This window comes from Garra rufa, chromosome 1 (genome assembly GCF_049309525.1).
Source record: "Garra rufa chromosome 1, GarRuf1.0, whole genome shotgun sequence".
NCBI classification, from domain to species: domain Eukaryota; kingdom Metazoa; phylum Chordata; class Actinopteri; order Cypriniformes; family Cyprinidae; genus Garra; species Garra rufa.
The window spans coordinates 7,672,342-7,694,881 of NC_133361.1; the positions used below are offsets into that span (position 1 = coordinate 7,672,342).

At 38.8% G+C, this 22,540-nt stretch overlaps 2 protein-coding genes across 2 annotated transcripts; both read left to right on the plus strand.

The window, feature by feature from the left end:
* Nucleotides 1-732: 732 nt before the first annotated feature.
* Nucleotides 733-3,549, plus strand: LOC141339811 (uncharacterized). The gene is made up of 7 exons (XM_073844983.1): nucleotides 733-793; nucleotides 1,109-1,423; nucleotides 1,526-1,840; nucleotides 2,462-2,548; nucleotides 2,751-2,779; nucleotides 3,225-3,293; nucleotides 3,430-3,549. Exons 1-7 carry the CDS (start codon nucleotides 733-735, stop codon nucleotides 3,547-3,549), a joined length of 996 nt encoding a protein of 331 aa, XP_073701084.1.
* Nucleotides 3,550-7,565: 4,016 nt separating this feature from the next.
* On the plus strand, nucleotides 7,566-19,338 carry LOC141339972 (uncharacterized). The gene is made up of 5 exons (XM_073844990.1): nucleotides 7,566-7,626; nucleotides 15,460-15,786; nucleotides 16,996-17,313; nucleotides 17,541-17,621; nucleotides 19,109-19,338. Exons 1-5 carry the CDS (start codon nucleotides 7,566-7,568, stop codon nucleotides 19,336-19,338), a joined length of 1,017 nt encoding a protein of 338 aa, XP_073701091.1.
* The last annotated feature ends 3,202 nt before the right edge of the window (nucleotides 19,339-22,540 follow it).

The following is a 22,540-nucleotide window of genomic DNA, read 5'->3' on the forward strand; positions in this document are numbered from 1 at the left end:
ATATATATATATATATATATATATATATATATATATATATATTTATTTATTTATTTATTTATTATTTATTTTTGTATTCAGTGCAAAGCTATGCCTTTGTTAACTGGGGAGAGTTTAATGGCACACAGCAGCTCATGTAAAGGAAACAAAAGTTTCATTTCACACCTGTCAGTTTAATCTGGGTTCAGAGATGATCTCTCCTCTACTGCGGTTAAACTCAACAGTGAGATCACAGATCTGAAACACTACAACTGCTAAAATTAATACACTATTTTAGTTACAAACATATAGAATGACAATCAACCATTTCAGCATTATAGGAAAGCCTAAAAGATTAAAAAGGTCACTGTTAAACTTTATAAAGACAGTTTGTTTGACTAAAGGCTTATTCCATAACTGCTATTATTATAGTTATTTGAAAAGCAAAAATATCCTTTATGTTCCCTCATTGTGATTTAATTTTCTTCTTTGTGTCAGTGCATCTTTGAAAACAGCAATCATGAGTGAAATTCAGAGCAAATATCAGCAGAAACAGTGAAGATCAGTCAGAATATGAAGCTGATTCAACTCTTGTCCATCATGCAGTGATATAGTGTCAGTCAAATGCAGCTCCTGTCAGAAATAAACACTCAGCCAATCAGATCAGAGGAAGTTAAACACAGGAAGAGCTGCTAGTATTTAAAGACAGAGTTGTGAGCATATAATGAAGAGGAAGACTGACAGAAAGAGAAAATGGCTGATAAGTGTCATCTGTGTCTGCTGGGACTGATCTTTCTCTCTTCACTTCTCACAGGTAAACACATCTCTATTTTCTCTACGAGACATTTAGTGGGATGAGTCTGAGATAGTGTTAATTTTTAACATGACCAGTTTATTCTTATTTTAAACAATATATATAATATTATCAGGAATATTCCTGAATCCACTAAAACTAGACTGTTTCACACTCAAATATTTAATTACTTGAATAGCTCTCCGATAAAGAGAATTATGTTTTATTATTATTATTATTATTATTATTATTATTATTATTATTATTATTATTATGTATTTTATTTCATTTATTAATATATAACATAATGATCACTCAAATGTTCTTGTGTTTCAGGTACCAGTGGAGAGGATGATGTTCATGTGTTCATCAGTTCTGGTGAAAATGTCCGTCTGCCCTGTAATAATACTCTTCCTGACTGCAAATCAACTACATGGATCTATAATAACAGACATTCAGCAGTTGAACTGATTGGTTTAGGGATAAAGAAGAAAGACACAGAGAGACATGAGAGACTGAGTCTGGGGTCTGACTGCTCTCTGAACATCAAGAACATCACAAAAGAAGATTATGGATCTTACAGCTGCCGACAATATGTGAATGGACAACAACAAGGAGATGATACACGTGTTTATCTGCATGTTCTTCACGGTAATTTTATAATTATGTTTTCAATTCAAAAAGTGCACATTTTCCGTTTATTTCTCATGATGATTGAAAAGTGTGTGATTTGTGTGTTATTTTGTGTTTTAGTCTCTTCATCATCCTCACAGACTGAGATCAGTCCAGGCAGCTCTGTGACTCTCTCCTGTCAGTTGGATTCATCATATACTGGAGTCTCTTGTCATGATTCAGGTCATTCTGAGGGAATTGAGGTGTTCTGGGTGAATCAGGCTGGTGTTAAACTGACGATATCAGACTCCAGATATCAGATATCAGCTTCAGGACACTGTATCAGCAATCTGACTACAACACTCCTGAATGAAGATGACAACAGGGAGTGGAGATGTGAAGTTACTCACAGAAATCAAGTCAAGACCTCAGTCACATATACTGTCAAGAAACCAGGTAAGGAAAATCTCATCAATCATTTTACATCCTCATAATATCAGCAACACTAAGGACTGTTGGTGTCACTGAAGCAGAACATTCCAAGGAACAAAAGCTTTTTTTAGTCTGACAGAAGAGAAACAAACTATGTTTTACAATCCCCAAAGTTCTGCTATAAATAATGAAGACATTTAAATTTGACAGCAAAAACTGTAAAATGTATAATGTTATAATCAAAGTTTAAATTTAACTTCCATGATCTACAGTATGATTTATCTGAGCAAACATTCATCTTTACAGCTCAAGATGAAACAACAACAGCCGTGATTTCAGTCAGCATCACAGAATCAACTTCAATGACAGTAATAACGTCTAAACAAGGTAGAGTAAAAAACAATAATGTTCACTGTTGTCAGTTTTACTGAATCCTCTATTGTTTGTTAACACATGCACATAATCACTTCAGCTAAACTGAAAGAGATGTTACATTGAAAATTAAGTGTTTTATTATCAGTAGCGTATTTACTCTAGCACGCAATTGCGTCGGGCCCTCCCATTATCATTGTATTTGTAGTTTGTTGTTTTTCTATATCTTATTGAACACAGTAATGCTGAATGTGTGCCTCTATATCGTCTCAGTGTCCGTGATTGTGAATGTTGTGGGCGCTTCATTCGCTGTTCTCCTTCCTGCTCTGATTCTTTGTCTGATTCTGAAAAAAAGAGCTGGTGAGTTTTTAGAGTTTCTCATATTCTGATACATCAGGCAAAAACATCCAAAACATCTGACTACGTGTATTCACTAAAATTACATCTATGACTTATCACAGATAATATTTCTATTCTGCAGCACTTCTTCTAGACTCTTTTAGAAATTAATTGGTTTGTGTGTTTGATCATAACTATTCTCATGGCATTATTTATTTTCCAGGTGTCAGAAGAGCGACTGATGACTCTGTGGTGAGTTTTGTAGGTTGATCATGAGCTGTTAGTGTCCATGAGCTCCACAGACCACTGACTCTGAAATATCACACTCTTATTAGATCAGGACAAGTTACTGTATTTCCACTGTTTCTGCTCTAAAGCTCACAGATAGAAATAAATATAATGGAATCAATAACACAATAAAGCTTATATCCTACTCCCAGTAAACAATATGATTAATCTTCGATAATTTGTGTATGTTTTCATATCTGTGTATATTTGACAGTCACTGTGGCAATTTTTCCGTCATGTAAACTCTAAAATCATGTCTGTGAAATAGATTTTCACTAAACCTGTAGGTTGTATACATATTAGACCATAAACATTTGCAGCTCCTGAGTAAAATAATTACCCTGCATTACACAGTAGTGATGGAAGGGCCTTTAATAACTTGATTTGTTGTATTTTTATTGATGTTTAGGAGCAGACAGATGATGTGATTTACACTGAAGTTACTGTGAGCAAGAAAAAACGAGCCAAAAAGAACAAGGTGAGCAAACACTTCCTCAACATGACTTATATTGGTTTTATTATATGCCGTTCTTCTAAATTTGTGTCTTGAATTGAGCTCAAACTACACGCTGTAATAATTGTACATTAAAACAGTAACTGTGATGTTGATTCAGGTTCACTGTGATCATGAAATGACTTACGCTTCCATCAGAGGAGCAGAAGCTGGAGATCAGGAAAACTGCAGTCCACTTTATGCCTCCGTGAACAAGAACCACCACAAATCAGGCAAATAATTACACAAAACCACATATTTTATAATTGATCCCTAATGGTATTGTTCAGTGCCATTATAAATACTGTCAGTGTCTTTCACATTCAAAATATAAGATTTACTTTAATCTAGCTTGCACAGTTGCTGAACAGAACTTGCTGCCCTGGGGAGGGGTGTGGCAGTACTGAAATCCCTTTTTTTTAGAAGGTGGACCTTCATCAAACCCGGAACTAATGGAGCCATTAATGCCGGCCTGGGTAGAAAGCTATTGCAATAATGTAAATTATGTGAAAAATAAAGTGTTTTTTTTTTTTTTTTAACCACCAAGCATGAGAGCATGTTCTAGTGCAACCCTGAAAACAAAACAAAGACTTTGTAAAAGAGCATAATAGGACCCCTTTAAAGTCAATCACGCAGCGGCCTCAAAAAAGCAAGTCTTAAGCAGGCGGTAATTTGCACTGCTCTTGGTAGATTGCACTGGTGCATCTGTGGATCTGGCTGTGTCTGTGTTTTCTTAAATGTACACATTGTCAGTAACGAACACCCAGAATGTCCCCTCCCATCTGTGTTTTTTATGGAATTGTGATCTAATGCTAATTTGCCCTGTTTAGTAAATCTGGCCCTAAATTTCATCATGCTTGACTGTGTGACAACTAGCCCCTGATCAGCTGTGTCCTGCTCTACTCTAATGTGCTCACATACTGTAGATTCATTTCATGTGATAAAGATTGAATACAAATTTTATTCAAAATGATTCTGTTGTCAGATTGTATTTTTTTAGGGGCAGCCGTGGCCCAAATTGGATTTAGGTTATAGAGTCTCGGTATCAGCAGGGGCTGTAGGTGGAGGAGTGATGACCAGAGCTCTCTTACACCCTCAACACCATGACTGAGACGAGACCCTTGAGCAAGACACTGAAACTGAAGTTTGTGTTCACAGTGTGTGTGTGTGTGTGTGTTCACTAGAGCTGTAATCGGGCCTTAAAAGTTAGGCCCGACAAGGCCCGATTCCGACCGAAATCAGCCCGAGCCCGAGCCGAGCCCGAGACTGACAGCTTTTTAAAAGCCCGAACCGGTTTACAGCCCGACATCATTGAAATGTGCGCACGCACACAGCACTTATGCCTTTTGTCAAGAATGAGTCATTTATACATTTTTAAAGATAAATTATTAATGACTGGGCTATAGGCCACTAGGAAGTTATTACAAAGAAATGAAATAAGTCCTCTAACATTGTACCATCTCAGTAACGACATCTCGCGCTCAAATTGGCTATAGGCATAACCTACAATATAACCTAAATAGACCTGCTACGGGCCTATAAAAAAAGAGTCTTCCTTAACAAATTAAAGGTTGTATCAGCGATTTCTAGGCTAAAACATAAAGTGTCAATTTCAGCTGACCTTTCATCACGATCCGCTCGCTGCCTGACCCATAAATTGTCTGTGAAAAAACCGCGTCTCTCTGGTCAGCCTAGGGTCCGAGATATGCCAAAAAAACAATCGGCGCTATCAACACACCACAGATAACCAAACAGTGCTCCAACCAATCAGCGTCAGGGGTTTGGTGTTGTGGACTTTCCTACTGGTGCAGGGATGTGAGGGAGGCGGGGCGAAAATCCACAACACCAAATCCCTGACGCTGATTGGTTGGAACACTGTTTGTTTTTGTGTGGAAAGGTTGGTAGTGCCGATTGTTTTTTTGGCATATCTCGGACCCTAGGCTGACCAGAGAGACGCGGTTTTTTCACAGACAGTTTATGGGGCAGGCAGCGAGCGGATCGTGATGAAAGGTCAGCTGAATTTGACACTTTATGTTTTAGGCTAGAAATCGCTGATACAACCTTTAAGTCAAGATATATTCTAAGTATTTGGGAATAACGACAAAACAAAAAGTTATATAACATTGAGATTAGACAAACGAAAGAGGTACTTGTCTAAAACAAACGAATGCGGCCGCCTCTCTCCACAATCAAATATAGGAATATAAGGCCAACGCGCCAATAAAAATGAGTGTTTCTTAACAAAATAAATTAATATACATTCTAAATTAAGATATTAGGTGTCAATAACGAAATTAAGACAAAGGCTCCGCCGTATTTGCTTCGCCACTTCTCTCCACATACCGGTCTCACTCTCAATGCGACGGTGAACATCAGTTGAAATAATAAAATAATAATGCCAACATTAGCCTATATAGCCTACTCTGTTTACTTTATGCATGTAAGACTCAATTGATATTTAGTTATACATTAAAAAACCTTTACTCACTAATATTAGGATATGTTTGTGTGGAGGAAAATTATTGAATCCACTGTATATGGCTTCAGCGCGGTCCTCCGCTCACTGATGGTGCGTCCAGCAGCACTAAACACCCTTTCACTGCTGCTGCTACTGGCCGGGATGCTTAGTACTGATCTGGCTAATTTTGCAAGTTTTGGGTAGGATGGTTTGTTGATGTTCCGCCAGCTAAGAACATCCGTTTCATTTTCCATGACAGCCGTTTCAATGTAGTGAGTGACGAAACGCATCACCTGACCACTCATTTACCGCGCAAGCCCGAGCCCGGCCCGAGCCCGTGCAGAATGCTAAAAATTAAGACCGAACCCGACCGAACCCGTCGGGTCCCATCGGGTCCCGTCGGGTTCGGGCAAAGATTTACAGCTCTAGTGTTCACTACTCATTGCTGTGTGTGCACTTGGATGGGTTAAATGCAGAGCACACATGGAGTATGGGACACCATATTTGGCTGCACATATGTCACTTTCACTTTCATAATTAAACTTGAATTAAAATTATTATTATTATTTTTTAATTCAGTACAAAGGCTGAACTTATTCCACTGTTAACTGAGGAGAGTTTAATGGCACACAGCAGCTCACGTGAAGGAAAAAAGAGAGAGGAAGTGTCATTTCACACCCACCAGTCTAATCTGGGTTCAGAGGTGATCTCAGCTGTCCTGCGCTTAAACTGTCAAACTTTGTGATTTAGATTTATTTTTTTATTGATACACTTCATTTCAGAGCAGAGACAAATCCTTTATTATGAAAATATACAAATAATTGTATTCCCTGCCTATGTTTTTATTTCAAATACCATATTCAGAAATAAAAATTCTTCTGCATCATGTTCGTCAGCAATCAACTGTAAGAATATATAAGATGACCTATGGAGGTTAAATGCGTTAATAATTTTCATAACTAATGAATACTTTAAATCGACAGCCCTAGTTAAAATATGCAACGAACACATGACTCTTTGTTTGTTTAAAGGTCTTAGGAATTGAAAAAAATAATTTAATACAGTTCACTTGAATATTAGTAACTACTAGTATTGTTTGGTTAATTCAGTTAAAACTATGTTTAACTTATGTTTCTTAAACAGCCTGAAATAATGCTATTGTTAGCAGCCTATTTAGAGAAGAAAAGAATAAGTGTCATTTCACACCCTTCAGTCTAATCTGGGTTCAGGGATGATCTCTGCTCTACTGCGGTTAAACTCAACAGTGAGATCACAGATCTGAAACACTACAACTGCTAAAATTAATACACTATCTTAGTTCCAAACGTGTAGAATGACAAACAATCTTTTTTTTTTAGCATTTTAAGAAAGCCTTAAAGGTGAAAAAAGTCACTATATAAAACTACATAAAGACAGACAAAATTTAAATAAATGCTCATTCCATAATTGCTATCATTATAGTCACTTGCAGAACAAAAAAATCCTTTATATGTTCACTCATTTTGATTTAATTTTCTTCTTTTGTGTCAGTGCATCTTTGAAATCAGCAGTCATGAGTGTCGTTGTTTAAGTGAAATTCGGAGCAAATATCAGCAGAAACAGTGAAGATCAGTCAGAATATGAAGCTGATTCAACACTTGTCCATCATGCAGTGATATAGTGTCAGTCAAATGCAGCTCGTGTCAGAAATAAACACTCAGCCAATCAGATCAGAGGAAGTTAAACACAGGAAGAGCTGCTAGTATTTAAAGACAGAGTTGTGAGCATATAATGAAGAGGAAGACTGACAGAAAGAGAAAATGGCTGATAAGTGTCATCTGTGTCTGCTGGGACTGATCTTTCTCTCTTCACTTCTCACAGGTAAAGAAAACTCTATTTTACTTAATAAGACATTCAGTGGAAATAGTCTGAGAAAGAGAACATGACCAGTTTATTCTTGTGTTATTCAATTCAATTAAATTTCACTTTATTGTTGGAATTTCTTCCAAAAATTGTCTTGCATCCTATTTGCGTTTGCTTTCTAACATTAATTCACAACAATACACATTACATATACAATGCATTCACAGACATACATGTCAATACGAATCCATCTACTGTTCAAATACTTAAGCTCCCTCCATTTCTCCGAATATTACTGCCTACTTTGACCCCCAGTTCTGGTTAATTAGTTTTACTGACTGATGAACAAAATATTTCCGTAATCTATTCATTCTAACACAGGGGTCTCAAACTCAATTTACCTGGGGGCTGCTGGAGGCAGAGTCTGGGTGAGGCTGGGCCAAATCAGGTTTTCCACAAGAAAAGCTTTGTTAAAAAATTCCAATCTTCTCAAATCTCTTTATTTTTATTTTTTTAACACAAGATAAGATGAAAAAATAAATTAAGAATTAATAAGAAAATAAATCAATCAATCAGTACTAAAAAATAATAATAATAATAATAATAATAATAATAATAATAATAATTATTATTATTATTATTATTATTATTATAATGAAAATAATAATAACAGTAATAATAATAATACATAATAAAAATAATAATAATATATGTGGTTTCTTCAGTCTTTTATATCCTTTAACCTTCTTCTGAACATGAATTGTCCTGAACATGAATGGAACGTTGAAGAATTCATGAACTGTTGTTCTGAACATGGCTTCTCTTGCCTACTCCTACTCCTTGCTGCTAGAGACCTGACAGCGCTTCCTCTTCGAATTTTTTTATTAATAAACTAGTATTTTCTGAGTCAGTGTCGCAAAAATGAATCTGTTTACTGGACGCGCTTTTAATGCCTAAATGTATCTTTATTGATTAGGCCTATAGCTAATGAAAGAGTTTTGTTTTCGATTTGAATTATTTCGTTTTATAGTAGTGAAGTAATAATTTAAAGTAAATTTATTACTCTTACCTTTATGAGTAAAAATGAAGTTTCACATAGCACTGGCGGCACCATGTCCTGCAAAGCTTTCACTCTCCGCACGGATATGCGCCTATTAGTACACATTTATCTTGGTTAAACGATTAAACTAATATTGTGATATATGCTTTAAGTTTTTTTTTATTTTTATATCTATTGATTTTAATTTAAATTGTGAAGGCTAAATGGATCTGCCTGCCGCTGCCCTGCTAACACACGACGTAACAGTTACGTAATGTGTTGGTCATTTTTGGTCATTTCATGACTTACCAATTGACAACGTAACTACGACGTCGCATGCCCGTAAATTTATTACCATCAAATGACCAACTCACAACGTTGTCAGTACGTCCTCCTAACGTCGTGTTATTACCAAGGACGTCCTAGATACGTACTCTATTGGTAATATATTGGTAACTTTATGACTTACTGGCAACGTAACTACGACGTCGCATGCCCGTAACTTTATTACCATCAAATTACCAACTCACAACGTCGTCAGTACGTCCTCCTAACGTCGTGTTATTACCAAGGACGTCCCAGATACGTACTCTATTGGTAATATATTGGTAACTTTATGACTTACTGGCAACGTAACTACGACGTCGCATGCCCGTAACTTTATTACCATCAAATTACCAACTCACAACGTCGTCAGTACATCCTCGTAACGTTGTAATATTACTTAGGACGTCCCAGATACGTATTCTATTAGTAATATATTAGTAACTTCATGACTTACTGGCAACGTAACTACGACGTGACATGCACGTAATTTCATGACAATCATTTACACATTCTTTATATGCTCAGATTACCATAATTTGCTATTTAAAAAGTGTAAATAAATGTAAGACACAAGATTGAAAGTTCCCTTATTTAAGATAAAATGTTCTATTCACCAAGTCGGAATATTGCTTAATATACAGTACGAGATTTTCTGTGCAATAATGATGTTGTTTTATATATACACAAATGTAGGTTTGTAAACGTTTCTTCTTGTTTTATGGTATTGTTTAGAATTTTATTTAAATCCATAAAATATTTTGAAAATGAAGAGCGATATAAAACTAATTACATTTGTGTTAATAATTTGCTTTTTTAATTATTTTAATTATTATTTTATTTTTATTTATATTAGTATCATTTTGTTTATTATATATGCTGCTTGGATTTATTGTTAATATATTTAACAATGAAAAGGTTTAATAAAGAAAGTGATTTAAAAAAAAGCTAATTATAGTGACGTCGATCACGTGACATACGTGCGCGCCTCCACCACAACCTATGACCACAACTGACACTCTGCTCGCACAGGATGTTCACAAGAAAGGAAAATACACTTTCTGAGACTTGAAACTTTTTATTTCTTAACTAGTTTTGAAGATAACGTTGAAATAATGACACAGAATGGGCAACACCATATCTTCTGCCGCAGATACAGAATCAGGACAGCGCGTTTGTCTGAGGCACTTCTTTTTAGCTACTTCAGCTGTGTCTGACAGAACAATTCGTCTTTCTAAGGTGAGTCTTACGATTTATAACAAATAAATATGTTTGTAAATGTATAAAATAAAGTACTTTGACTCTGTAAAATAGCTAAAACCCTTTTTGTATTATTGTTGTTGTTAATAGTACTGGTGGCGGTTGAGAGTTACCATAGCAACCGCGGGCACAGCTGCTGAGAGAAGAGGACGCGTCCGACATTTCTCTCCGTTTCTCGTCAGTTATACCAAAAAAGTTAAACAACTGCCTCAGATTGGTTAAGTAACATTATCCACTGTCTATTTAAAGTACATTTGTTAATATTTATACCTCTGTGATTATGGTATTATCTGAAATGTTTGGTAGCTAATGTTACGCTAGCATAGCACATCTGTTTATAATGATTGTGAACACGGAACGTCTTGAAGGCTTTCATTCATATTTCGCTGTATATCCTATGTTTTCGTTAATAATTTCAGTGTATTTTACTGTTTATATTTGTGTTTTTCTCTAAATAAATCAACTGAATTTATTCCGAGTGTGTATTCATCATTCACAGCTGTTGGAACAACCTTTACATTAGTTTGGTCAAATTAGGTCATTAATTAGACTAAACTACTGCATGTCCACCCATAGAAAATAAATAATACAAAATCACCAACTGATTACCAGCACACAACTATTAATCCACGACGTTGCCACGACGTCGCAGTTACTAACTGGCAACGTCACAACATTACGTTGTGGCGACGTATAGGCACCTTTCACTTTTCCGGTTGCCACAACGTAACTGGTTTACCAACACACGACTATGGATCCACAAGGTCGCCATGACGTTGCTACGACGTTGCAGTTACTTACTGGCAACGTCACAAAGTTACGTTGTGGCGACGTATAGGCACCTTTCACTTTTCCGGTTGCCACGACGAAACTTTGGTCACCAGATTACGTTGCAGCTACGTAACAGTTACGTAATTTTGTTAGCTGGGTGGCCGCTTGCGGTCGGTACTTAAAAAAACAAAAACTTGAATTTCACAAACAAAACGTGTTCCAAATATATTTCTAAATTAACTTTAGAAACTAAAGAAACGAAAATAAATGTCATTACTTTGCTATTAAAAACACTAGCTGTACAATGGGGAAGAGAAAGAGAACTCGGCAAGTAATTCTGATCAGCTGTCGAGGTTGTTAGGAATTTTTGCAACAAATGTTTGTTAAATAGCCTATTTAACACTTATTTAGGCTACTTTCTTATTTAAATGTATTACTTCTTTGATTTATTTTAGCGTTTTGTAGGCTGCTTGTTCAATGATGGAATTGTTAAAATAAACACGCACGTTTGTTAATAGTGTTTGAGCCTCATTTATTTTGAGTTTCAATATAAAAACACCACGCCACTGGCGGTAGTTGTAGTAGTTGGCCCTACTTTACAGTTCCTACGTGCACTACATGTTGTATTTTAAATCTAAATTTAACATTCAACGACAGATTGCAGCATGTTTTTGCGCTCAGTATTAATTGTCTCCCTGTCTGTGTTCCAGCCTGACACGGTCATTCAGTAGCCTAAAGATTTAAACTTGACACAGACTGTAAGATTGGACTTTTATGCATAAATGGAAATGATTGTGTGAATTTGTGACATTTAGCCTACAGATAAGGATATGATTGCAAACTGAAAGTTTTAATGCTGAGCATGCAAACGGATATGAAAAAAGGGCCTCACAGGGCAAGCCTTTACGCTATTAGCTTAAAGTTTAAAATAAGGAATTCTCATGTTTTGGGCAGCTTGGATCACGTAACTGTCCTGCAGCATCTCAGTCTTTTTCCTCCACTATTTTTAATGCATTTTGTCTATAGAAATGCGTCATTCGGTGCTTTAATTTGACGTGATCCTCTGAAGTTGTATGTGCACTGTGGGCAGACCCGATTAATCGATAATGAGAATCGTTGTTGTTGTAGTTGTTGCCGCCCTAGTCTCAGCCTCAGACGTCACGCCCACGGAACGTTGGCTAAACGTCTGATACATATGGTACACTTAACTGGAAACACTTCAGGAATGTCGAAGTCGTCATCTGATTCGTTGAATTTGACCGGATTTCCAGGAGACGCGAGTGTCGCGTTTATATTCGGTCCGCCGGGAAACAAAGCGCAGACTGATTAATTCAGCGTTTTGCTAAAAGGTGCTTATGCAGACGCCATTGTTGTTATACACATTTGCCACGTTCGCGAACAAATTACTGACTTACTGCTTGTTCTCCCTCTTCTTCGTTATCTTTCAATGCTGGTTATTTCAACGACTGACTTGTTGCACGCTAGTCTGTTGTTGTGGGAGCATCTCCACGCCCCGAAACGTGACACTGAACGAAACAAACTGTGATTGGTTGTTTGACATGTCGATCAAACGGTCTTATGGGCGGGCCTTGGCCAACTAAAGCTTCCATGAATTCCAGACCTTCAGCCGTCAGTCTGAAGGTCTGGCTACGCGAGACTATTGCCGCCCTAATATTTATATATATATATATATATGTAACGTATATAGGCCTACGTCGTATAGTGTCCAGCTGGGCAGCAACTTAAAAAAAAATCTTTTTGTTAAAGTGTTGAGAACGCAGTGCGCTGGGACAAATGTCTGCGTGTGCCCAATAGAAACTACAGGTGCGCTGCTGTAATTTTCACTCATTGAGAAATGTTTATCTGCTTGCATCAAGCCTGGCCGATGTCCCGCCCCCAAGAGCCATACACCCCATTGTGATTGGTAGGTTCGCTCAGCTCCGCACACAACACTGTAAAGTGCCATACGTATAAAACTTGTGGGCCGCAGTAACATTAAACTTTCATATTAAGGCGGGGGCCACTAGTCTCAGCCATAGACGTCACGCCCATGGAACGTTGGCTAAACGTCTGATACATATGGTACACTTAACTGGAAACACTTCAGGAATGTCAAAGTCGTCATCTGATTAGTTGAATTTGACCGGATTTCCGGTAGACGCGAGTGTCGCGTTTATTTTCGGTCCGCCGGGAAACAAAGCGCAGACTCGTTTACTCTGCGTTTTGCTAAAAGGTGCTTATGCAGACGCCGTTGTTGTTAAACACATTTGCGACGTTCGCGAACAAATTACTGACTTACTGCTTGTTCTCCCCCTTCTTCGTTAACTTTCAATGCTGGTTATTTCAATGACTGACTTGTTGCATGCCAGTGTGTTGTTGTGAGGACATTTCTATGCCCGAAACGTGACGCTGAACGAAACGAACTGTGATTGGTTGTTTGACATGTCGGTCAAACGGCCTTATAGGCGGGCCTTGGCCAATTAAAACTGCCATGAATTCCAGACCTTCAGCCATCAGTCTAAAGGTCTGGCTACGCAAGACTAGGGGGCCACAAACTATTGTCCTGCTGGCTGCGAGTTTGAGACCCCTGTTCTAGGATATGGTACTCTCAGTCTTCTGTTTGATGGCAAAATTTGATATTCCTCACATAGAATATGGGAACAATCAGACATAATTTTCAAAGACAGCATTTTTTTTTCTTATACAACTCATGAAAACTTGGCTCAAGCCTTTGACCCACAGTCTTAGAACAGTTTGATATCAGCCTTGCCAGTCGAGCTTTAAATTGAACAGAAAGACAACTATACCATGCACATATTCCATTTTGTACAACACTCTGTATTACAGACTGAAAAAACATGAACAAAATCTGTTTATTTGCTCCAAAAGACCTTAGTCTCCTGAGGAAGTAAATACGCTGTTGTACTTTACAGCAAACATACTCTATATGCACACTCTATGATAAAGCAGCGTCCACATAGACACCCAAGTATTTATATGCAGACACTATTTTATTCTGTGTATTATGTATAGTCACTTGTATTTGTTGCCCTTTCTCTGAAGGTCCAAAGATGATTTCCTTTGTCTTCTTTTCATTTATAACAAGTGAATTCCTCTCACACCATTCCACTAATCTATCTGTACTCGACTGATGCATGCTAAAATCATCTTCAGTCCCCAATAAAGACAATAGGACAGTATCATCCTAAAACTTCAGTGTATACTGTATGTATTTGCACTGTCAGATTTACAGTCATCTGTGTAGAAGGTTAAGAGAAAAGGTGAACTCACGCACCCCTGAGGCGCTCCTGAATATGCAACTACAGAATTCGAATATATCTGATTAACTTTAACTATCTGTGTCCTACCAGTCAAAAAAGAATAATACCAATGAATCAAATAAGGATTTACTTTCATTTGAATCGTTTTTGTCAATGAAACCTTTGGCTGTATTGTATTGAATGCAGAAGTGAAATCCAGAAATAGAGCTCGAGCTATAGTTTTAGGCTTGTCTAGGTGTTTCTGGATCAGATGTAACAACGTTACTACTGCATCTTCAGCACCACGATTTTGCTTATATGCAAACTGACAAGTATCTGAATTATCTTCCACTGATTTTATGAGTTGTTTTACCACAATTTCCTCTAAAGTTTTCATAATAATAGGAGTTAGAGCTATGGGCCGAAAATCACCCAATTCCTCTTCCCCTGATTTCTTTGGAAGAGGTATTACATGTGAAGTCTTCCACATATCAGGGATAACATGGGTGTCTAACGACCTCTGAGAAATTGACTGCCATACCGGTGCAAGCTCATCTGCAAAATTTTTCAGAATGAATGCAATGAGATGATCTGGTCCTGTAGCCTTCCTCTGATTTAATTTTTTAAGAGTGCTCCTCACCTGTTCAACTGTAAGATCAATTCTGTCTTCCCACTCTGGTCTGACTGAATAAATAATACTTGTATTCTGATGTAAAATATTCCCTTTATCAAACCTAGAGAAACATTCAGTTGATTTGCGAATATTGTCTCATTATCTACTACTAATGACTTCTGTGTGGCTCATAATCCTGTCATTCCCTTCATGGTGTCCCATACTTGTCTTGCACAATTGTTTTTAAAAGCTTTTTCCAGTTTTGACCTGATTTTTATCTCCTTAGTTGGTATCACTGATTGCACACAAAAATTTATATAATCTGTTATTACTGTGGATGTTTCATTTAGGGAGCCCTGATAAAACTCTTATAAGATTAATCCTGAACTTAAACTAGACAGTTCAACACTCAATCATATGATGCTGAATTATTTTCATATTAAGAGTATTTATTCTAAATAGTGCATTCTGTATTGAATGTTGTGTGATTTTCTTTTCTTTCCTTTTTTTTTTCTTTGTTGCTGGTATTTTTACATTTTCATTTAATATATAACAATGACCACTCAAATATTCTTGTGTTTCAGGTACCAGTGGAGTGGACGATGCTCAAGTGTTCATCAGTTCTGGTGAAAATGTCCGTCTTCCCTGTAATAATGCTCTTCATGACTGCAAATCAACTACATGGAACTATAATAACATATACAGACGTTCAGCAGCAGTTGAACTGATTGGTTTAGGGATTAGAAAGAAAGACACAGAGAGACATGAGAGACTGAGTCTGGGGTCTGACTGCTCTCTGAACATCAAGAACGTCACAAATGAAGATTATGGACATTACACCTGCCAACAATGGACAGTGAATGGACAACAGCAAGGAAACGATGCTGTTGTTTATCTGCATGTTCTTCATGGTAATTTTGCATTCATATTATCAATGTGCGTGTAAGAATGAAGCTTCATTTAAACTCCCTTGATGACTGAAATTCAACATTAGTAACTTACGTTTTGCAGCATTAATTACGCGTGTGGTCACAAGCAGTACGTTCTAAACAGGATAAATAAACCTCTGAAGGGCACTTTGGAGTGAAAACAATTGTGCCAGCCATATTGAAGTGTCGTTCCAACTCGAAGTGCTCAAAACTGGCCGCTTCGAAGGGCCCTTCGGAATGAAGGATTTGGAAGGGTACCACTGATAGACATTTTGTGCTCCCTTGATCCTTTGCGCATATTCATTGCCTTCATATGGGCCTCCGTATCTCATTTGTGAATGATCAGTTCATGAATGAATCGTTTGGTGCGATTTTCAAACCGATTTAACAGGTTCATTGAAAATAATCAAATTGTTCATGAATCAGACACCGCTGCTGCATCTCTGAGCATGAGATATATTATAAGGAGTAAACATATGTTTTAGGAAATGTAGTGAAGAAGAAAAAATGTCAGTTGTTTGTGAACTAAATCTGCTGAAAAGAGTGATCTGTTTAAGCCCGCTGAAATGCTCGAATGCAGACACATCAACATCAGTGTCTCTGTCTTAGGTCAAAAAACAAAACATTAAAATAACACGGATAAAATAAAATAACTCGTTCATATTTCCCGCTGCTGTAATGTTTATCAACAATATACATTTTTGTATTGTTTGGATCAACTAGCCAAGTAGACAGATATGAATGTTTATTTGTGACCATACTGAAAATAAATATTGTTAGCTGATGCTAACTGTCTAGCTAACAAGCTTGTTAGTGCTACGTTAAGGTAATTTTTTAGTATAAAGTCCAAATATTTTTTTATTCAAACACCTAGATAGTGTGTCTGTCAGGGATGTTTTTACACCACAGACAAGGTTTTGGGAGAAGAAAAAAAAACATTATGAAAATCGAACTATAAATGTTCTTGCTAACATTCATGTAGTGGTCATTTTAGGTCATTTTAGCTCGAGCCCCTCTCCCTGGGCGGGGGAGTGACCCGGGCTCGGGAATGACTACCGAGCTCGAGGCCCTCTCCCAGACAGCACGCCAAATATGCACAAACTTTTGCTCAGTTTATTATCTGTAAGAGGGAACTCATGAAGTGCACCACTGCTGAGAAGTGTGTGATTTGTGTACTATTTTGTGTTTCAGTCTCTTCATCATCCTCACAGACTGAGATCAGTCCAGGCAGCTCTGTGACTCTCTCCTGTCAGTTTTATTCAAATTCATATGCTAGAGTCGCTTGTGATGATTGGATCCGTTCTGAGGGATTTGAGCTGTTCTGGGTGAATCAGGCTGGTGTTAAACTGACGATATCAGACTCCAAATATCAGATATCAGCTCCAGGACACTGTATCATCACTCTGACCACAACACTCCTGAACGAAGATGACAACAGAGAGTGGAGATGCAATGTTACTCACAGAAATGAAGTCAAGACCACAATCACGTATACTGTCAAAAAACTAGGTGAGAAAAAATCTCATCAATCATTTTAAGTCCTCATTAATATCATTGACGTTAGAAAGGATGAACAACAAATTCTTTCAGTCTGACAGAAGAGTAAATCAAATCCATTGCTTCTGTAAATAATAAAAAAAATGTTTCATTTTATTCAATGTTATAATCAAAGTAAAAAAAATGTCATATTTCACAGTATGATGCATCTAAACTAAACTAACATTCATCTTTTACAGCTCAAGATAAAACAATGACAGCAGTGATTCCAGTCCACATCACAAACTCTCCCTCAACTACAAACACACACACAAAAAAAGGTACATTTCTCACACAAGTGCTGTGCAGTGTATAATGCTAGAGTGCAGTGGCGGTTTTAGACATGGGCGGACAGGTCAGCCGCCAGGGGCGGCATTTTTTCATGACACGTGGGGGCAGCACACGAATTTGTAGAAAAAAAAAAAAATTGTGCCGCTAAGCGGTTTTCTATTATCTATTGGCGCTTTTCCACTACACAGATCCAGCTCGCCTCAGCTCGCCTCGACTCGGCTCTGTTTGGTTTTCCACTGTGTAAAAGTTGTACCTGTACCGGCTTCCAGGTACTTTTTTTCGTACCACCTCCAGCGAGGTTCCAAGCGAGCTGAGGCGAGCTAAGGCGATACTAAAATGTGACGTGAAAACACAGCAGACTGCTGATTGGTCAGAGAGAATCGTCACTATTCACTGCGTCATCATTGCACGTGTAACCAGGTCTTACAACGAAGTCTTGGCATAATAATCCCTTAAAATTAATTGAGTCTTGAGATAAATGTTAAAGTTAATTAATCAAACTACATTTTCTATGTACAAAGAGGAAAAATAGTTAAGTGATGACAATGAATAAATATGTGTTTGTTAAAAAGGTTGCTTTAAAAAAACGCCATCTAAAATAAGTGATCAAATGCATAAAAAGATAGAAAAGGAGCGATTTCCCCCTGAAAAAACCATTCGCACTACAATTCCCATGCTCCTTTTTGTGAGGAGCTGACCAATCACTGAGCTCCAAAGCTTCAGGCAGTCGAGCTCCGTATTTTTTCCTGACTGAAAGACTTCATGGCTGTTTCGTTAACCAGCTGAATTCCGAATGAATTACCATCTTTAGGAGAGCGCGATCAGCAGACGGTTGCCGCTGATCAGACAACCAATTTAGAGAGACCCACTCATTGACTCAACGGTCAGGTTTTTTTGCCAGATTCATTCCAGTGATGCACATGGAACGGAAGTCATGCCCGACCTGGAGCTGAAGCCTTCCGGTTGGATTTGAATTGGATGTTTACACCCTGAAACCCCGAGAGATTCCCAGTGTACGCTGGGTGGCGAGCCACGGACCCACGAGCAAAAGTTTTTGCACAGTCTCACTTTCCCTTCTTCACGGATTTGTGTGGTAGGATCCACGAGCACTGGCATACTGATACCGGAACAGATACTGGTACTGTCATGACACTGATTTAACCAAAAGAAAAAGGGCCCCAACAAACAATAAGACTTTTTTTTGGAACTGGGTTTATTTTTTTTGTTTTAAGGGAAACTTATGCCGGCTTTATGGTTTTTTTATTTCTTTGTATACATTTTCTGAACTAAATTGTTACACTGTTTGTTATTGTTCCTGTTGTTAAACAAAGAGTGATCACAACTACGCAAATTACTGTTTTCTGTCTTTATTGATGTCAAACCACTGGCTCTTAAAGACTTAGCATCTTCTGTTACTGGTCCAAATACTGTTAAAGATAACTATTTACCTGTTACTCTGTTACTCTATCGTAAAAAGGGTTACAGATTTGGCGAGCCAGCCAGAAGCCAGTTGGTTTGAATGTCAATATTGAACACGTGTCCAATATGGACTTTGTAAAGAGGTGTGGTGTTAATATCCCAAACGCAGTCATTGTTAGTGGGCTAACACAAGTAGGAGATCAAGATGAACAGGTTATTGACTTCCTTAAAGAATATGGGTCTATCAAAAGAACCATTTTAGTTGATGAAGATGAATCTGAATTTTAACAAAACCTGATCGTTGAGTATACGTACGGCACAGCTCTAGAAACATTAAGTGGAGTATTGCCATACAAATATGCCTTGCAAGATGATCCCTCTGTTGTTTACAACATCAGAGCCTTGAGCAGTGCATACCAAACTGAAATCAGTGGTAATATTACCAAAACTTACCTGTCAGAACTTAAGGCCTTAGCCAAACTAAGCGGTGTATGGACATGTGCTTAAAGGAGTGATGTCACAGATTAGTAAAGATATTGAAGCAATGAGCTCTGTATCAGAGGAAGTTTCTCTTACCCATGCTGGAACCCCCACTGAGACCCAGCTGACCATTACCTCCACTGAACAGCACCGCCCTGTCTTATCCTCAGACACCACTCAGAGAAATGATGGCCTTCCCCCCCCTGACACCATCCCAATCAACAGTGTGGGTACAGCCCCTTCACTTTCAGCTAATGACATGAATCCACCAGAAATTCAAAAGGTTGTGGTTGAACACATTGTTAGGAGCGAAGCAATCAGCCCTCACTTTCAGCCCCAATTAAGGCTCCGCTCCTTCTCTGGAAAGACTCCCAGGCCCAATAACGAGACTGATTATGACACCTGGCGCTCCCATATTGAACTGCTGCTAAACGATCCTAACATACTTCCCCTTCAGATCACCAGAAAGATTGTAGAGAGCTTGCTTTCTCCCGCAGCTGATGTGGTCAAAGGATTACGGCCCAATTCACCCCCTGTAGCTTTCCTGCAGCTACTTGATTCGGCTTTTGGCGCTGTTGAGGATGGGGAAGGACTTTTTGCACGTTTCTTAAACACGTTCCAGAATCCAGGGGAGAGTGCTTCCGCTTACCTTCATCAGCTGCAGGTAGCATTAAACCTTGTAGTAAAAAGGGGTGGGGTTGCACCAGGAGAAGTTGACAGACACCTTCTAAAGCAGTTCTGTAGAGGGTGTTGGGACAGTGCTCTGCTCTCTACTCTGCAGCTTGAACAGGCGAGAAGTCACCCACCTTCATTTGCAGAGCTCCTGCTGATGTTGCGCACAGAGGAAGACAGGCTGCAAGCTAAAGCCAGCCGCATGAGGAAACATATAGGTGGAACAAAACGAGTCCAAGTTCAGTCTCAGAGTGCATGTGCATGCGCAAACCAAAAGGAGAAACCACAGGTTTGTCCCAGTGCCATTGAAGATCTTGTGAAGCAGGTTGCCACCCTGCAGAGCCAGCTGACCTCTTTCATGGCTTAGAAAAGTAACTGCACAGAAACTCCAGAGCCGAACACCAGACAAAACAAATGCAAACATGCAAACCCAGATAAGAACAAAGCAGATGAACAAACCCCGGCCCTGGTACTACTTTAAGTGTGGAGAGGATGGGCATATCTCCTCTACATGTACAGAAGTTCCCAATCCTGCTTTGGTGGCTGAAAAACGAAAACAGTTGGAGAAGAGATTAAGTGAGTGGGAAATGAAGGCTAACCCCAGCTCACAGTTAAACGACTAATGGCTCCTGTGGTGGGACAGACAGGGGCTGAGACAAATCAATGTCCCTCAGCTTTAAACCTCATAGTCAACTCACAAGCATGCACCAGCATTGAACAATCAGACAATAGCCCCCCATTCAAGTTTCTTAAAGGACTCATCGGTACGAAAAGTACAGCTTTTGTGAACATAAAAGATCAAGAAGTTACCTGCTTGCTCGACACAGGCTCACAAGTAACAACTATTCCACAGTCATTTTATGAACGACATCTCTCAGAACAGGAGATTAAGCCACTCCATGACCTCTTAGAGGTTGAAGGAGCAGCAGGACAGTCTGTCCCCTACTTGGGGTACATTGAACTAGCTGTAACTTTCCCGAAAGAGTTTGTTGGAGCGCCAATTGAAGTAAACACACTTGCATTAGTGGTCCCAAATCTTAACACCATTACAGAACCTCTTGTGCTTATAGGCACCAACACCCTAGATGTCCTTTACAACATCTATTCCGAATCCGGGGTTAAACATCAGCCTATCCCACACGGCTATCGAGCAGTCCTTAAAGTACTTGAAGTTAGACACAACCAGACAACCCATCCTGAGCCCCAAGGTGTTGTGAAATTACTGGGGAAGACTGCTCAAATTGTTCCAGCTGGCGAAACTGTAGTACTTGAGGGAGTTTCCCCCGTTAGTGGATTCCAGAATGAGAAATCTGTCCTGATCGAGCACCCAAACTTACCCTCCTTGCCTGGTGGCTTGCTAGTAAAGGCCATTCTGGTTGACCTTCCCCTCCGGCGACCCTATAAGTTACCAGTCATAATTTGTAATGAGTCTGATCGTGATGTTGTTATTCCCCCGAAGGGCACAATAGCCCAAATGCATACCTACCACACCATCATGTTAAAGCAGCACAATGCAGAGTCAGCTGAGCCATTCCAAAAGATGGTGGAAGCAGAGTCCTCCCAAAAGTCCACTTTCGGTGAGTCTCCTATCCCGCCTCTGTGGAAAGAACGCATCACAGAGAAACTAAATAACATGCATGACGTGTTTGCAAAACATGATGCAGATTTTGGGCGAACGGACAAAGTAACACATCATATAAAACTCTCAGACGACACACCTTTCAAACAGCGCGCACGACCAATCCACCCTCAGGATATTGAGGCCGTTCGAAACCACATCCAGGAGCTTCTTGGTGCAGGAGTCATCAGAGATTCAGAGTCTCCATTTTCATCACCAATCGTGGTTGTGAGAAAGAAAAATGGCCAAGTCCGCCTGTGCATAGATTATAGACGGTTGAATCTCCAGACCATAAAGGATGCGTATTCTCTCCCAAAGCTAGAGGACACATTCTGTGCACTTAATGGCTCTCAGTGGTTTTCTGTCCTCGATTTAAAATCTGGCTTCTACCAGATAGAGGTTGAAGAGGCAGATAAGCCAAAAACAGCTTTCGTGTGTCCACTCGGCTTCTGGGAGTTTAATAGGATGCCTCAAGGAGTGACTAACGCACCTAGTACGTTCCAAAGGCTAATGGAGAGATGCATGGGGGACATGTACTTGAAAGAAGAACTGGTCTTTCTTGACGACCTGATCATATTCTCCAGGACCCTTGAAGAACACGAGGAGAGGTTGATGAAGGTGCTATCCCGTCTCAAAGAGTTTGGCCTCAAACTTTCCCCAGAAAAGTGTGTCTTCTTTCAGACATCAGTCCGATACCTTGGTCACGTGGTATCTAGAAAT

Excerpts from the sequence above, each read along its gene's own strand:
- LOC141339811 (XM_073844983.1), top strand. The coding sequence starts at position 733 with ATGGCTGATAAGTGTCATCTGTGTCTGCTGGGACTGATCTTTCTCTCT. Across the intron at positions 2,549-2,750 it reads GATTCTGAAAAAAAGAGCTG|GTGTCAGAAGAGCGACTGAT; the intron begins GTGAGTTTTTAG and ends TTTATTTTCCAG. Across the intron at positions 2,780-3,224 it reads GAGCGACTGATGACTCTGTG|GAGCAGACAGATGATGTGAT; the intron begins GTGAGTTTTGTA and ends ATTGATGTTTAG.
- LOC141339972 (XM_073844990.1), top strand. The coding sequence starts at position 7,566 with ATGGCTGATAAGTGTCATCTGTGTCTGCTGGGACTGATCTTTCTCTCT. Across the intron at positions 7,627-15,459 it reads TCTCTCTTCACTTCTCACAG|GTACCAGTGGAGTGGACGAT; the intron begins GTAAAGAAAACT and ends CTTGTGTTTCAG. Across the intron at positions 15,787-16,995 it reads TTATCTGCATGTTCTTCATG|TCTCTTCATCATCCTCACAG; the intron begins GTAATTTTGCAT and ends TTTGTGTTTCAG.